Source organism: Squalius cephalus (genome assembly GCF_949319135.1).
Source record: "Squalius cephalus genome assembly, chromosome: 2".
In the NCBI taxonomy this organism is placed as follows: Eukaryota; Metazoa; Chordata; class Actinopteri; order Cypriniformes; family Leuciscidae; genus Squalius; species Squalius cephalus.
Genome location: NC_137123.1, coordinates 23747692 through 23762961, shown reverse-complemented (window position 1 = coordinate 23762961; position 15270 = coordinate 23747692). Strand labels below are relative to the sequence as shown.

Sequence of the window (15270 nt, the reverse complement as noted above, 5' to 3'; positions counted from 1 at the left end):
GAAGTTAATTTCAAATACAGGAGAATATTCATTAGTATCTTGATTTTATTTAAGTGCCCTTATTATGCCTTCGAATAGTACCTTTCAAGTGGAGTGTAATATAGCGGTTTGTGAATGTAAAAGGTCTGCAAAGTTTTAAAGATCAAAGTGTGAACGACGTCTACTTTGACCCGCCCTCAAACACTGTAGTTGTAGCAAAGGTCTGGAAGAGTTTGGTACGTGTTGTCGACATATTGGGAAGATGCTATTTTCATCGCTGCGAATCCACTTCCAAAGAATGAGGACTCGCACTGGAATTGATATGGAGAAACCGAGGCCAACATTCATATCACTGTGTATCAAACACTGAAGAAGCTCCGGAGCTGCGTTTCGTTTCTGACAACTGACCAATCACAACAGACTGGGCCACCTGACCAATCAGAGCAGAGTAGGCTCATGGGAAGGAGGGGTTTAGAGAGATTCTTCAAACAAATAATTTTCAGACTCTGAGAAATTAGGTGATTCTCCGATGTCTATTATGAGAAAATTAAAGTGTTTTTGACCTTGGATGCATGTGAACCTGTTGTAGGAGACCTCCAAATCCAAATTAGGAACCTTAATAATAGGGGCACTTTAAATGCTGATTATTAAAAATTTAAGTTATTTATTTTAATAAAGTATGATTTAATAGCTCTTCTTTTGACATCAGGCTTTCATTTGGTTGATACTTGGTTTAGATGTAAACGTGAACAAATAGAACATCTCGGTTACGTCTCGGATGACGACGAATGGGGTTTCGCTTAGAAAGCCTATCACCTTCAAGTATATAAAACGAGCCAATGGCAATGAAATGCCATGGGTCTGCGGAATTTGCATAGCGTATCTCCGCCCCACCCTGGGGGTATATAAGGAAGTACGCCGGCAACATGCAGATATGTTTCTTCGCTGAGGAGCCAAGACTGAACTCAGGCGTTCCCAGCAGTACAGCGGAAGTGGCAGGGAGACGTAACGTCTCCGTTCCCTACTCAGGGAACGAGGGTTACATACGTAACCGAGACGTTCCCTTTCGTGGTCACTCCGAGTTAAGTCGGATGACGACGAATGGGGTCCCCAGTCTAATCACGCCACCTCGGCTGTCTTCCAGTGCCCTGCGTAAATCTGAGCTCCCTGTTGTGAGACTAGCATGGACGGAGTCCTACTTAACACAGGAATACCAAGGTACACTGGGAAGCATATCTCAGCAGAAATATGCAATTATGCCCAGCCCGAAGGGGGGGACTTGGAATACACATATGACCCTGAAGGGCTGTATATGGAGTAACACTGGGATGTCCATCCGCAGGTGGAATATTTGAACCCCAGGGGTGGCAAGGTGGCTTGCCGAGGGAAAGACACATGCTCAGAGAGGCTTACAGGGGAAATACACATGTGGGGGTCGCCCAGAGGGGGAACCATGCACATGGAGGCACCTAGCCAAGCGCGAAAGCTGCCGGTGGCATAACTCTGGCGTTGACGTCAACAGTGCTGGAGGAGACTCAGGGCTTATTAGGCTCACCTGAGGAAATAATCGCACGTATCCCGTTCGTGGAGAGGAATGGCGATCAAGTGAAGACACCTGAGCAGAATCTAGTACCGGCTAGTTGAAGCGAGTACATGAGAAGAAACTGGCTCCACTCGGAGATTATAGAATCTCGCGAATGTGTTAGGTGTCGCCCAGCCTGCAGCTCTACAGATGTCTGTTAGCGAGGCGCCATGCACTAGAGCCCAAGAGGATGCCACACTCCGAGAGGAGTGGGCCATCACACTAAGGGGGCATGGTCGACCTTGCTGTTGGTATGCCAAAGCAATGGCGTCCACTATCCAGTGAGACAACCTTTGCTTGGAGAGAGCCTTTCCCTTCAGCTTCCCACCATAACAGACAAAGAGCTGGTCTGAGGTCCTGAAACACAGCATTCTGTCTACGTAAGCATGGAGGGCACGTACTGGACAGAGCAGTACCAAGGTTTGGTCTGCCTCCTCCAAGGGCAGCGCTTGCAGGTTCACCACCTGGTCTCGAAAGGGTGTGGTGGGAACCTTGGGCACATATCCAGGCCGGGGTCTCAGGATCACGTGAGAGTTAGCTGGCCCGAATTCCAGGCACGCTTTGTCAACCGAAAATGCCTGCAAGTCCCCTACCCTCTTGATGGAGGCCAATGCAACCAGGAGCGCTGTCTTAATTGACAGGAACTTAAGCTCCACTGATTGCAGAGGCTCAAAGGGAGCACTCTGCAGGGCAGTTAAAACAACTGAGAGGTCCCAAGAGGGTACGAGGAGAGGACGAGGAGGATTCAGTCTCCTCGCTCCCCTCAGGAACCTGATGATCAGGTCGTGCTTTCCCAGAGACTTACCATCAACTGCATCGTGATGTGCGGCAATAGCGGCAACATACACTTTCAGGGTGGAGGGAGACAGCCTTCGCTCCAACCCTTCTTGCAGGAAGGAAAGCACGACACTGATCTGGCATTTTGTGGGTTCTTGATGTTTAGAAGAACACCAGATGACGAAGAGGTTCCACTTCAACGCGTAGGCATGTCTCGTGGACGATGCTCTAGCAGAAGTGATGGTAGCCACCACCGCTGGTGGTAGGGTACTCAAACCTACCTCGTCCCATCTAGGAGCCACACATGGAGGTTCCAAAGATCGAGACGAGGGTGCCATAAGGTGCCCCGTCCCTGAGAAAGCAGGTCCGTCCTCAAGGAAATTGGCCAGGGAGGTGCTTTCGCGAGGAGTACTAGTTCTGGGAACCAGGTCCGGTTGTGCCAATACGGGGCAACCAAAATGACCTGCTCCTCGTCCTCCCTGATCTTGCGCAAGGTCTGTGCAAGAAGGCTCACTGGGGGAAACACATACTTGCGTAGGGCCCGCGGCCAGCTGTGCGCCAGTGCATCCGTGCCGAGCGTGCCCTCGATCAGGGAATAAAACAGGTCGCAGTGGGACGAGTCGTGGGAGGCAAACAGATCTACCTGCGCGTCCCCGAACTGATCCCAAATCAGCTGGACCGTCTGGGGATGGAGTCTCCATTCTCCAGCGAGAGGCCGAAGCCGAGACAGCTCATCGGCTGCAAGGTTCAGGTCTCCCGGGATATAAATGGCTCGAAGCGACCTCAGATGCTTCTGACTCCATATGAGGAGGTGGCGAGCGAGTTGCGATATACGGCGGGAGCGTAGACCACCTTGATGGTTGATGTACGCTACTGTCGCGGTATTGTCTGATTGGACTAGTACGTGCTGACCCCTGAGCAGCGCACGGAAGCGGTGCAGGGCGAGACGTACAGCCAGCAACTCGAGGCAATTGACATACCAAAGGCGCTGGGGTCCTGTCCATGAGCCCACGGCAGCATGTCCATTGCACATGGCACCCCAGCCCGTGGTGGAGGCATCTGTTGATACAACAACATGCCGGGAAACTCGTTCTAAGGGCACTCCGGCCCGTAGAAAACTGAGGTTTGTCCACGGGGTGAAGGTCTGACGGCAGGCCGGAGTCACTGGGACTTGGAGCGTGCCGTGTTGCCATGCCCAACTCGGGACTCGATCGCGAAGCCAAAGCTGAAGCGGTCTCATATGAAGCAATCCGAGCGGCGTTACTGCGGCTGCGGATGCCATATGCCCCAGGAGCCTCTGAAAAAGTTTCAGTGGAACCGCACTCCTGCCCTCGAACTGACGAAGGCAAGTCAGCAGTGACTGCGCGCGCTCGCTCATAAGCTGCGTGCACATGGCGACCGAGTCGATCTCCATACCGAGAAAAGAGATCCTCTGCACGGGGCAGAGTTTGCTCTTCTCCCAGTTGACCCGAAGGCCCAGACGAGCTAGGTGCCGGAGCACTAGGTCCCTGTGTTCGCAAACCTGGTCTCGAGAGTGAGCTAGGATTAGCCAGTCATCAAGATAATTCCCGGAGGGGAACAAGGGCTGCCTCTAAAACTTTCGTGAAGACACGAGGAGACAGGGCTAGCCCAAATGGGAGAACCGCGTACTGGTATGCCCGCCCCTCGAAAGCAAACTGTAGGAACGGTCTGTGTCGAGGTAAAATGGAGACATGGAAGTAGGCGTCCTTCAGATCGATCGCTGCAAACCAATCCTGCGGCCGCACGCATTGGAGGATGCGTTTGGCCGTGAGCATCTTGAACGACAGCCTGTGAAGGGAGCGGTTCAAGACGCGCAGGTCGAGAATTGGCCGTAACCCACCGAATTTCTTCGGTACAATGAAGTATGGGCTGTAGAAGCCGGACTTCATTTCGGCTGGAGGGACAATCTCGATCACACCCTTCGCCAGTAGGGTGGCGACCTCCGCTCTCATGACAGGGGCATTGCCACCGACCATAGTGAAGCGGACTCCCCTGAAGCGAGGAGGAGACCGCGCGAACTGAATCGCGTAGCCGAGCCTGATGGTTCTCACGACCCAGCGGGACAGTCTGGGGAGCTCTAGCCAGGCTCCCAGAAACTGCGCCAACGAGGTCATTCGAACCACAGACGTACCGTCGGTGGTGCAGCGAGGCGGAATGACCGGCCCAGGCGAGGGTGGCATAGCTCTGGCAGGGGTCTGGCGACAGAGGGGGATGAGAGGAGCGTGGCCCGTGGGCGGCGCGTGCTGTCATCCGAGAACTCTGTGACAGAGGGGGACGATAGTGGCGGGACCCGTGGGCGGCGCGCACTATGATCCGAGAACTCTGTGTGCTCAGGGTTGGGGGAATAAGTTATTTCTTTAACCACTTTAGAGTACTGCTCGTCGTTGGACGAGCAGCGGGGAGTGGAGAACAAAAGATTCTCCCCCGCCCTCCACCGGGGGAAGGAGTGGCCCTGCTACCATCTCCTGTGAAGAACTGATTGTCAACCCTGAGCAGGCCGTCTCAGGGGCGCCGCTTAGCCTGGCGTTTAGCGGGGCGCGGGGCCGGAGAGGGCTGTGGCGCCTTCCTGCGGCTTCCTCCACAACGCGGCCCGGGTGGAGGCTGCTGCTGGGGCCGAGCGGGAGCCGCAGGAGGGTGCCCTCGGCGGGGAGCAGGCTGAGGATTCTGTGCCGACGGCTGGGTGGAGGCAGCAGCGGGCCGTCGGGGCAGAATATGCTTGATCGCCTCAGTCTGCTTCTGAGCGGTCGAGAACTGTCGGGCAAAGTCCTCGACCGCACCGCCGAAGAGGCCGGCCTGGGATATGGGGGTGTCGAGCAGACGAGTTCGCTCGGCCTCCCGCATATCAGCCAGGTTCAGCCAGAGATGTCTCTCCTGGACCACAGCTGTGGACATCACCTGACCCAGGGAGCGTGCGGTCACCTTCGTCGCTCGGAGAGCAAGGTTGGTGGTGGCACGCAGCTCATCAAAGAGCCCTGGGTCAGTCCTGCCCTCGTGCATGTCCCTGAGCATCTGGGCCTGGTAGACCTGCAAGATGGCCATGGCATGCAAAGAGGCAGCTGCCTGTCCCGCCGCGAATCTTCACTTCCCGATGACTCCTGCCCACCTTGTGATGCAGCAATAGACATTGCATCCTCCTCTGGAGCGCCAAACGAGATTCGCGGGGCCTCCGTAGAGGGACCAGCGGTCTCAGTTTGAACACTCGCAGGTACCAGCGCTGGAGAGGGGGGTGTGGACCGTGGACGAATCGGCGGTTTGTTTCATACTGTCACCCTCAGCTCACCCTGGCTACCAGCCGAAGTACAGCCTCTCGGGGAGACCATAGATCGGGGTGTGGATGAGGGGACTCTCACTCGAATGAGCTCATTGAGTCTCGACCGTAGTGCGGAGATGGTCATGTTCCCACAGTGAGAACATGAGTCATCCACAAGCGCTGCTTTAGCGTGATTAATGCCCAAACACACAAAGCAGCGATTGTGCCCATCAGAGGAGGAAACATTGCGACCGCAACCAGAAGTGCACGGGCGAGGCATCTTTAAAAAGACGTGCCGCGTGCAAGCTCTTTTGTGAGAGGAAAAACTCTGCAGATGCTGGAGCGACCAGGGAGAAACACACTATCTGTCAGATCACTGACCAGATCAGCAGGGTAATGTGCACTCGCTGGAGATCGGCGTCACACCAACACCGGAGAGTTCGCTCGTCTCGAAGATGAAGAGATAAAGAGTAACTCAGGAATCAGGCTTCTGTGGAGTGAAGAAGTACCTCTCGGCTCCGAAGCGAAAACATATCTGCATGTTGCCGGCATACTTCCTTATATAGCCCCAGGGTGGGGCGGAGATACGCTATGCAAATTCCGCAGACCCATGGCATTTCATTGCCATTGGCTCGTTTTATATACTCAAAGGTGATAGGCTTTCTAAGCGAAACCCCATTCGTCGTCATCCGACGTAACTCGGAGTGACCACGAAAGGGAACTACTGTTCACTAAAATACTAAACAATAATAATAAATCAGAATCTGAATTAGTGAGTGTGGACTCACTATTGAAGTGAAGCAGGGCTTTAGGAGTAACAGGAGTGGAGGTGAGCACCAGCATCTCCAGACCCTTCAGTCCCTCTCGGCACATCTCAGCAGCCACTTCTTGATTTATCTCACTGACGTGGTCCAACTCCAGCACCTGCAGCCGCATGCAATTCCTTGCTGAAGATATATACACACAAAGATGGTTATTACAGTCTTTGTGGAGAACGCAACAAAGAATGTCTATTTCCACACTGGTAGATGGCTGCATTACTGATGATGTTTAAGGAATAGTTCACCCAAAATAATGAATATTCTATTCATCCTAAAAAAAAAAGGCTACATACTATATGAGAACTATATTTAGGTGGGCACAGGAAGAGAAAAACATGCCTAATATAGTGCACATGTAATATGAACACATTTCATGATGTGTTTATAGTGCTTTGTCATTTTGAACTGACTGGAACAAATTAACTGTAAGATGGATTGAGAAAAACAAGTAAAATTACAAATTCAAAAACCATTCTGTTTTTCTTCCTGATTCAGTCTTCTGAGTGCTCTATGTAAAGCTCAGATGAAACCTTGTGATTTAGAAAGGTCAAAACCATTATATGTAAATGAAATGGCACAGTAAAGTAGGTTAAAAACAGAAAGCATAACAGAAAATGGCTATTTCTTCTTCAAAACATTTATTTATAGTACAATATGCCTCCAGAAGCATGTTAAAAGTGTCATTCCTGGTGTCTCTTTGTCCCAGTTTTCAATGTGAATAACAAGTTCTTGTCTATGCTAGATAGATAATAGGGTTGAGTGATGTTGCCTCGTAATGCTGATCTGATCAGTAATGCTGATCTGTATGGTTAGTATAATAATTTTTTTTAGGGATGATGGTGCTAAATCAGAGCAGAGCCCTAAATCCAAAAGTGTTTTATAAAGATATAGCCTACGTTTAAAATGGCTATATATACATGCAGTATATATATATATATATATATATATATATATATATATATATATATATTTATATATATATACATTTATTTGATCAAAAATACAGTAAAAACAGTATCATTGTGTATAACTGTATTCTATTTTTTTCATATATTTTTACATTTATTCCTGTGATAGCAAAGCTGAATTTTCCGCATCATTACTCCAGTCTTCAGTGTCACAAGATCCTTCAGAAATCATTCAAATATGCTAAACATTTCTTATTATTAATATCAATGTCTAAAACAGCTGCTCTGCTTAATATTTTTGTGGAAACTGTGACATATCTTTTCATGATTCTTAATGAATAGAAATTTTTACCAAATTCTGAAGGTTATCTATGTTATTGACTGCACTAAAGCATAAAAATACCATAATATGTTTGCAGACATGCAGGAAAAATGCTATATTCAAATTCTTGCCCACTGACAATTTACCCAATAGTAGTTCGACACCCTGGGTTGCCAGTTCGTGGAAAACACAGTGATGGTAACCAGCAAACGAACTGGGTCTGAGATCGCAAATTCTACCAGACGGAAATAAAAACATTGCAAATGTATACATTAGCTGATCAACTTATACTGTAAGACTTTCCATTGTCAATTACGCTTGTTTCTGTCAAGTGTCCTCAATCTGGCAACCCGTGTGAGCATCCAGTCAGAAAAATTTGCAGAAAAAAATTACAGAACCCAGTTCAACCGCTAGTTGTCAATATTACACCTTTAGTGCACCTTAACCAATTTAATGTGTCTTTGCTGAATAAAAGTATTAATTTCACAAACACACACACACAAAAAAAAAAAGCGACACTAATGTATTCTCGCTCACCCAAAGAAGCCAATCCCTGTATGCCACAGCCAGCCCCGCCCACACCCAAAGCTCGCAGGTGTGGCCAGCATCTGCCAATGGTCTGCAAGCACCTGTTACTGAAGCGTGCTGGCTGCTGACTGCACAAAGACAATTTACATTTGAAATTATTTACATTAAATTTAAAAAAAAGAAATTCTAATGTCAAAAAATGAAAGTAAATGCTGCATTTAAATGTATATCATATTTAAGCTATCAAGCATGTAGAGCAACTACTTTTAACAAAAATCTACAAATGTCTTTGAAACAAATTACGGTGCATTTCGATCTTACCATGGATGCAAAGGCGCCACTTGTAGTGAGATGATGTCTCTGCAACCAGCTCCTAATGCCCAGATAACCTCCTGTCCAACAGGGTCTGTCGCACTCCTAAAACATCATCAATATCTGATTTTTTTTTTGCAAAGCCTGTTTTGACCTGCCAACAGGAACTAAGCAACCAGATACATTAATTAACATGTTTCTTTCTACTGTGACCTGCACTGCCCTTTGGAGATAATTTTAAAAGCTTTCTGGCAAATATATGTATGAATTTTATTAGCTCAAAGTCAAAACCACAAAAGTACTGGGAGAAAAAAATATGAGATGCACGGAAATTTTTAATTTCAATGCATTTATGTTTGCTCACAAAACTACGGTGTTCCTCGAGAAACTCCGCATACACCCACAAAACTTCTGTGATGGAAATAATATGAGGTGGGAGGAAAAACTATATTTCAGTGCTTCTGCAAGTGATAGAATGCAAATGTTTTGCAAGCGAACACAATTTTTTTGTGAGTAAATTCGTGTTGTTTCTTGGAGGAACGCAATACTTTTGTGAGAGAACCCAAACGTTTTGTGAGCAAATTGGAATACCATTTTTCCTCCCATCTCATATTTTTGTCCTATCACCATGTCCCCCCTTGTACTTTTGTGGTTTTGACTGTGTGTGTGATTATAAAAGTCATACATGTATTAGCCAGAAAACTTTTTTAATTATCTCAAAGGGCAGTACAGGTCAGAGTAGAAATAAAAATGTTAATTAATGTATTTGGTTGCTTAGTTCAAGAACACAAAAGCATTGAAATATAATTTTTCCTCCCATCTATTTTTTTTAAGATTACCATATCCCTTTAGGGGTTCCGTACAAAAGTGAGTATCTTATAAGAGAAAACTCATTGTTGTGACCTTATGCCCTTAGTTAAGCTAAATTATATGCAAGTGAAATCTACAGGTCATTGCAAAATAAAAAGATTTTTCATCCTTAATACATCATCCAGTTAACGACTGCCATGATATGATTATGCTGATTACTGAATAACTATAATAGACTCTAATGAATACATAAATATTAGAATTTTTCATTACAGGTAGGCCTATGTAGTAAATGTGTCTCCTATGTACAGTGGTCATTTATACAGTTTAAGGGTCATAATACAAACAATATCTGACTGCGAAAATGTGCAATTAACCAATCAGAATCAAAATTGTACGCTAAAAGGATAAGTGGTATACTAACAGTGTTAACAGTGCTCCCTTGTGGACCAACCTGTATGTGACAGCCTGTAGTGCCCTGCAATAACAGCTCGCCAACCACAGAGAGCGATCAGTCAACAGATTTGGACAATGAGACACCTTCAGGATGAGCAGATTACTGCCGGTAGCTTTCAACAAAGCCTCCAAACCCTCCTCAAGACAGCCACTAAACAAAAAATAAAGATAATCTATTAATAATTCAGTACATGACTACAGTCACCAGACGTCCTAATAAAGTTAAGACAGTCTTGATTTTATTATCCTGGGTTGCCATTCTGAGAAATTTCTGTCCCTCCATTGCCAGTCTACACAACTACCACTTTGACACTTCAAAAAGTTCATAAAGAGATCATAAAACTAATCCATATAAATTGAGGGGTTTAGTCCAAATATTCTGATGAGACACAATTGCTTTATATGATTTAAGCTTTTAACGGGTCAACCCAACCTGCTTTGACCTGCGAGAATGAACCTCATTGGTTCTTGCAGAAGTTCAAACGTGCTGCGTAACATGAGATGAACCTCATTGGTTCTTGCAGAAGTTCAAACGTGCTGCGTAACATGAGATGAACCTCATTGGTTCTTGCAGAAGCTCAAACGTGCTGCGTAACATGAGAATGAACCTCATTGGTTCTTGCAGAAGCTCAAACGTGCTGCGTAACATGAGAATGAACCTCATTGGTTCTTGCAGAAGCTCAAACGTGCTGCGTAACACGAGAATGAACCTCATTGGTTCTTGCAGAAGTTCAAACGTGCTGCGTAACATGAGATGAACCTCATTGGTTCTTGCAGAAGTTCAAACGTGCTGCGTAACATGAGATGAACCTCATTGGTTCTTGCAGAAGCTCAAACGTGCTGCGTAACACGAGAATGAAGCTCATTGGTTCTTGCAGAAGCTCAAACGTGCTGCGTAACATGAGATGAACCTCATTGGTTCTTGCAGAAGTTCAAACGTGCTGCGTAACATGAGATGAACCTCATTGGTTCTTGCAGAAGTTCAAACGTTCTGCGTAACATGAGATGAACCTCATTGGTTCTTGCAGAAGTTCAAACGTGCTGCGTAACATGAGATGAACCTCATTGGTTCTTGCAGAAGTTCAAACGTGCTGCGTAACATGAGATGAACCTCATTGGTTCTTGCAGAAGCTCAAACGTTCTGCGTAACATGAGATGAACCTCATTGGTTCTTGCAGAAGTTCAAACGTGCTGCGTAACATGAGATGAACCTCATTGGTTCTTGCAGAAGCTCAAACGTGCTGTGTAACATGAGATGAACCTCATTGGTTCTTGCAGAAGCTCAAACGTGCTGTGTAACATGAGATGAACCTCATTGGTTCTTGCAGAAGTTCAAACGTGCTGCGTAACACGAGAATGAACCTCATTGGTTCTTGCAGAAGTTCAAACGTGCTGCGTAACATGAGATGAACCTCATTGGTTCTTGCAGAAGCTCAAACGTGCTGCGTAACATGAGATGAACCTCATTGGTTCTTGCAGAAGTTCAAACGTTCTGCGTAACATGAGAATGAACCTCATTGGTTCTTGCAGAAGTTCAAACGTGCTGCGTAACACGAGAATGAACCTCATTGGTTCTTGCAGAAGCTCAAACGTGCTGCGTAACATGAGATGAACCTCATTGGTTCTTGCAGAAGTTCAAACGTTCTGCGTAACATGAGAATGAACCTCATTGGTTCTTGCAGAAGTTCAAACGTGCTGCGTAACATGAGATGAACCTCATTGGTTCTTGCAGAAGTTCAAACGTGCTGCGTAACATGAGATGAACCTCATTGGTTCTTGCAGAAGCTCAAACGTGCTGCGTAACATGAGATGAACCTCATTGGTTCTTGCAGAAGTTCAAACGTTCTGCGTAACATGAGAATGAACCTCATTGGTTCTTGCAGAAGTTCAAACGTGCTGCGTAACATGAGATGAACCTCATTGGTTCTTGCAGAAGTTCAAACGTGCTGCGTAACATGAGATGAACCTCATTGGTTCTTGCAGAAGTTCAAACGTGCTGCGTAACATGAGATGAACCTCATTGGTTCTTGCAGAAGTTCAAACGTTCTGCGTAACATGAGATGAACCTCATTGGTTCTTGCAGAAGTTCAAACGTGCTGCGTAACATGAGATGAACCTCATTGGTTCTTGCAGAAGCTCAAACGTGCTGCGTAACACGAGAATGAACCTCACTGGTTCTTGCAGAAGTTCAAATGTGCTGCGTAACACGAGAATGAACCTCATTGGTTCTTGCAGAAGTTCAAACGTGCTGCGTAACATGAGATGAACCTCATTGGTTCTTGCAGAAGTTCAAATGTGCTGCGTAACACGAGAATGAACCTCATTGGTTCTTGCAGAAGTTCAAACGTGCTGCGTAACATGAGATGAACCTCATTGGTTCTTGCAGAAGTTCAAACGTGCTGCGTAACATGAGATGAACCTCATTGGTTCTTGCAGAAGTTCAAACGTGCTGCGTAACATGAGATGAACCTCATTGGTTCTTGCAGAAGTTCAAACGTTCTGCGTAACATGAGATGAACCTCATTGGTTCTTGCAGAAGTTCAAATGTGCTGCGTAACATGAGATGAACCTCATTGGTTCTTGCAGAAGTTCAAATGTGCTGCGTAACATGAGATGAACCTCATTGGTTCTTGCAGAAGTTCAAACGTGCTGCGTAACATGAGTCACAAGTCAAGAGAACATGATTGAGCTTCCGTTTACCACGACTGATGTGTGAGTTGATGAATGTTCATGTGAATAAAAGCCTAAATTCAATCTGTTCATCATATAAAGAGTTTGTGTTTTTTTCAGAAAATTCTAACTAAACCACTCAATTCATATGGATTAGTTTTACGTTCTTTTAATTAACTTTTTAAAGTATCAAAGTGTCAGTTAAGTAGCTGTCGATGGAGGAACAATAATCTCTCAGATTTCATTCAAATATCTTCATTTGTGTTACAAAGATGAACGAAAATCAGGTTACGGGTTATGAAATACGGGTTTGAAAGGACATGAGGGTGAGTAAATAATGACAGAATTAGCATTTTTTTCAATCCACCAAATATTCAAATTAGGATGATTTTCTTTCATGAGGTTTTCGACTGGCACTCTGGTTGAGGTGGTTTAGCAGAGCAATTAACAGGCAGCTCATTCTGTTCCCTTCTCACGCTGGATCTCTGAACAAGCACTTCACAAGTGTCAGACTGTGTGAGCGAGTGAGTGTGTATCTGTTTGGTGAGAAAGAGTGATGAGAGGGCAGAAGGTAATAAAGAGGAGGTGTGTAGAGCTGTGGGAAGGCAGTAGCCACACAGGGTCGGTATGGTACAGTAAACAGCAGGTGCAGAGGGAGACCGTGTTACCGTGTGCTCTTCAGATATTCTTCCTTTGTTTCCTTTTTCCCCCTCTGCCGGGGTTTGAGGTTCTGGAGGATGAGGGAATGCGTCTGTGTGCACCACTGAGACACAGTGCACAAGAACTAAACAAACATAGTGAGAGACAGAGTTAGAGAGCTTGGCCTTTTTCAGGACTTTCAGCAGTCACAAAATACGTGGGCATCATTTATGCCACGCTGTTATACATCACATTCAGATCTGTCAATTTTTAAAGATGGAAATCATAATAGTTTGTTTACTTCTAACACAACATTGCACATTTGAATTGTTGAATTATGAATAATTTTACTACATTGGTTTGATGCTTTTACCACATTTACTGGTGCAATGTGCTAACTTAACATGACAATTTATTACTTTTATTTTATATATAAATATATATATATAAAGATGAAATTTTTTAGCTAAATGTGTAAAAAAAAAAAAAAAAAAAATGGATAGATTTTCTATTAAATCTATTTTTAAAAAAATCCTTGTGCCTCTAATATCTTTCTATACTATTATATATTTTTTAATATTCTTTTTACAAAAAAGCCAGTTCCTTAATGACATCATCCTCTTGGTCTAGGAAGTGACATCATTACATAACATTTATAAATGATCCCAATTAACTTCATACGGAAACCCTTGTGTCAGCTAACTCTCAATCCTTTACTGAGCAATGGCCATCTATAGTTCTTTTATAACCAAACCCTAACTAAAAACCTAACCCTAACTAAAAAAATACAACACAACCATATTATTATTATTATTTAGTTAACAATTAGTTCAAAATGTACTGCTGTATTTTAGGAAAGACCCTTTTACTTTGAAGTTGTTAAGTCTACTGATGGCTTAATCCAAAAGCATTTCTGCAAAATAGATAAAGTTATTTTAACAATAATGTCTTAAACATTTAAGACAGACCTACAGGTTATTATAAGTAATTTAACAAATTTTTCACTAGAAGTTTAATGCATGTTTTAATGTCATGTTATAGTGTTAGAGCATAATATACAGAAGAAGAAAAAAACATTGAAAAAGGGAAATCTAGACTGATTTCATTTCAACATTCACAGTGAAAATGAATTAATAGTTCATTCTTTCATTAGCAGTTTGTCAATTTGAATCCAATTCAATTATAATGCTGTAATGTTGTCATTCGTAATGTTGTCAGAGCTGATTGGTTTGGTTCAAGGCTTAGATATCTTTATTGAAGAATTCTCTGAAATAGCCACAAAGAAAATAAATAAGAAATATATTCTGTAAGCCAGGCTCCTAAAAAAAGTGGGTGGTCAGTGCCCAAATGTAACAGGAGCACTACTGTAAGCATGTTAGTGAATGGTGTTAAAAACCTTTGAGGAGATGCGAGCGTTCTCCAGCAGAACTCTGGTCCAAACCGCTGGGTGACGAGCCACAAATTTCCAATCCCGGCACACCTCGGCCGCCCGCAGGAGTGTCTTCGTATCCAGGTAGGTAAAGATACAGAAGAGAGCGGCACGCATCTTCAGCACCTCAGGACTGATCACCTCGTTGAATTTAGAGGGGCTTTTCTCATGGCGGCAATGCTTGTATCCCCCTTCAGAACGACCTGGTGACAGGAAGAATAAGAGATCAAGGAAGACTTGCTTGACAGCTGTAGTCACCATTCAGCTTCCCTGCATATAAAGAGCAGACATTTAGCAATTAGAAAATCAAATGGTTTTCATAACACATAAGAATAGGAAAAATATTTTTTTTTATTTTTATTTTGGGGTGAATTTTACTGGCTCCATGTATGTCCATATGGTGGCGCCACAGTCAAATAAAAAGGACAGTTATGAGCCTCTGTTCACTTGTCTCAGTGCCTCCCACAGGTTTTGAACGTCTTCCAAAATCATACCATCAGCAGGCCATTTCTATCTCACAGCTCCAGTTCGACAGACTCAGGTCTCCTGAGTCATCCACAATTTGTTGAACATCTAACGAGATTGAGACTGAAGAAATGGGTGCTGGCAGCATTCGCCTACATGTTTAAGACACTCAGAATCTATCAAGCAAAAATCTGCCAAAAGTTGTGACTCAAACAGACTCTCAAATTTAATGGTGCTAACAGAATGGAGCTTGACCTTCTCCTGGCCATGGCATGGGTTTGATGTGTACTGAATGCATACA

At 44.8% G+C, this 15270-nt stretch overlaps 1 protein-coding gene across 1 annotated transcript in view; it reads right to left on the bottom strand.

Annotated features, from left to right (window-relative positions):
• The window catches only part of fbxo41 (F-box protein 41), a 57717-nt gene that overhangs the window by 5229 nt on the left and 37218 nt on the right, over nt 1–15270 (bottom strand). Inside the window, exons 6-11 of the mRNA XM_079897769.1 lie at nt 14472–14707; nt 13105–13220; nt 9765–9917; nt 8510–8605; nt 8198–8316; nt 6398–6556 (exon numbers count right to left, since the gene is read on the bottom strand). Coding sequence (XP_079753895.1) covers nt 6398–6556; nt 8198–8316; nt 8510–8605; nt 9765–9917; nt 13105–13220; nt 14472–14707 — 879 coding nt within the window. The remainder of the gene's footprint in view (nt 1–6397; nt 6557–8197; nt 8317–8509; nt 8606–9764; nt 9918–13104; nt 13221–14471; nt 14708–15270) is intronic.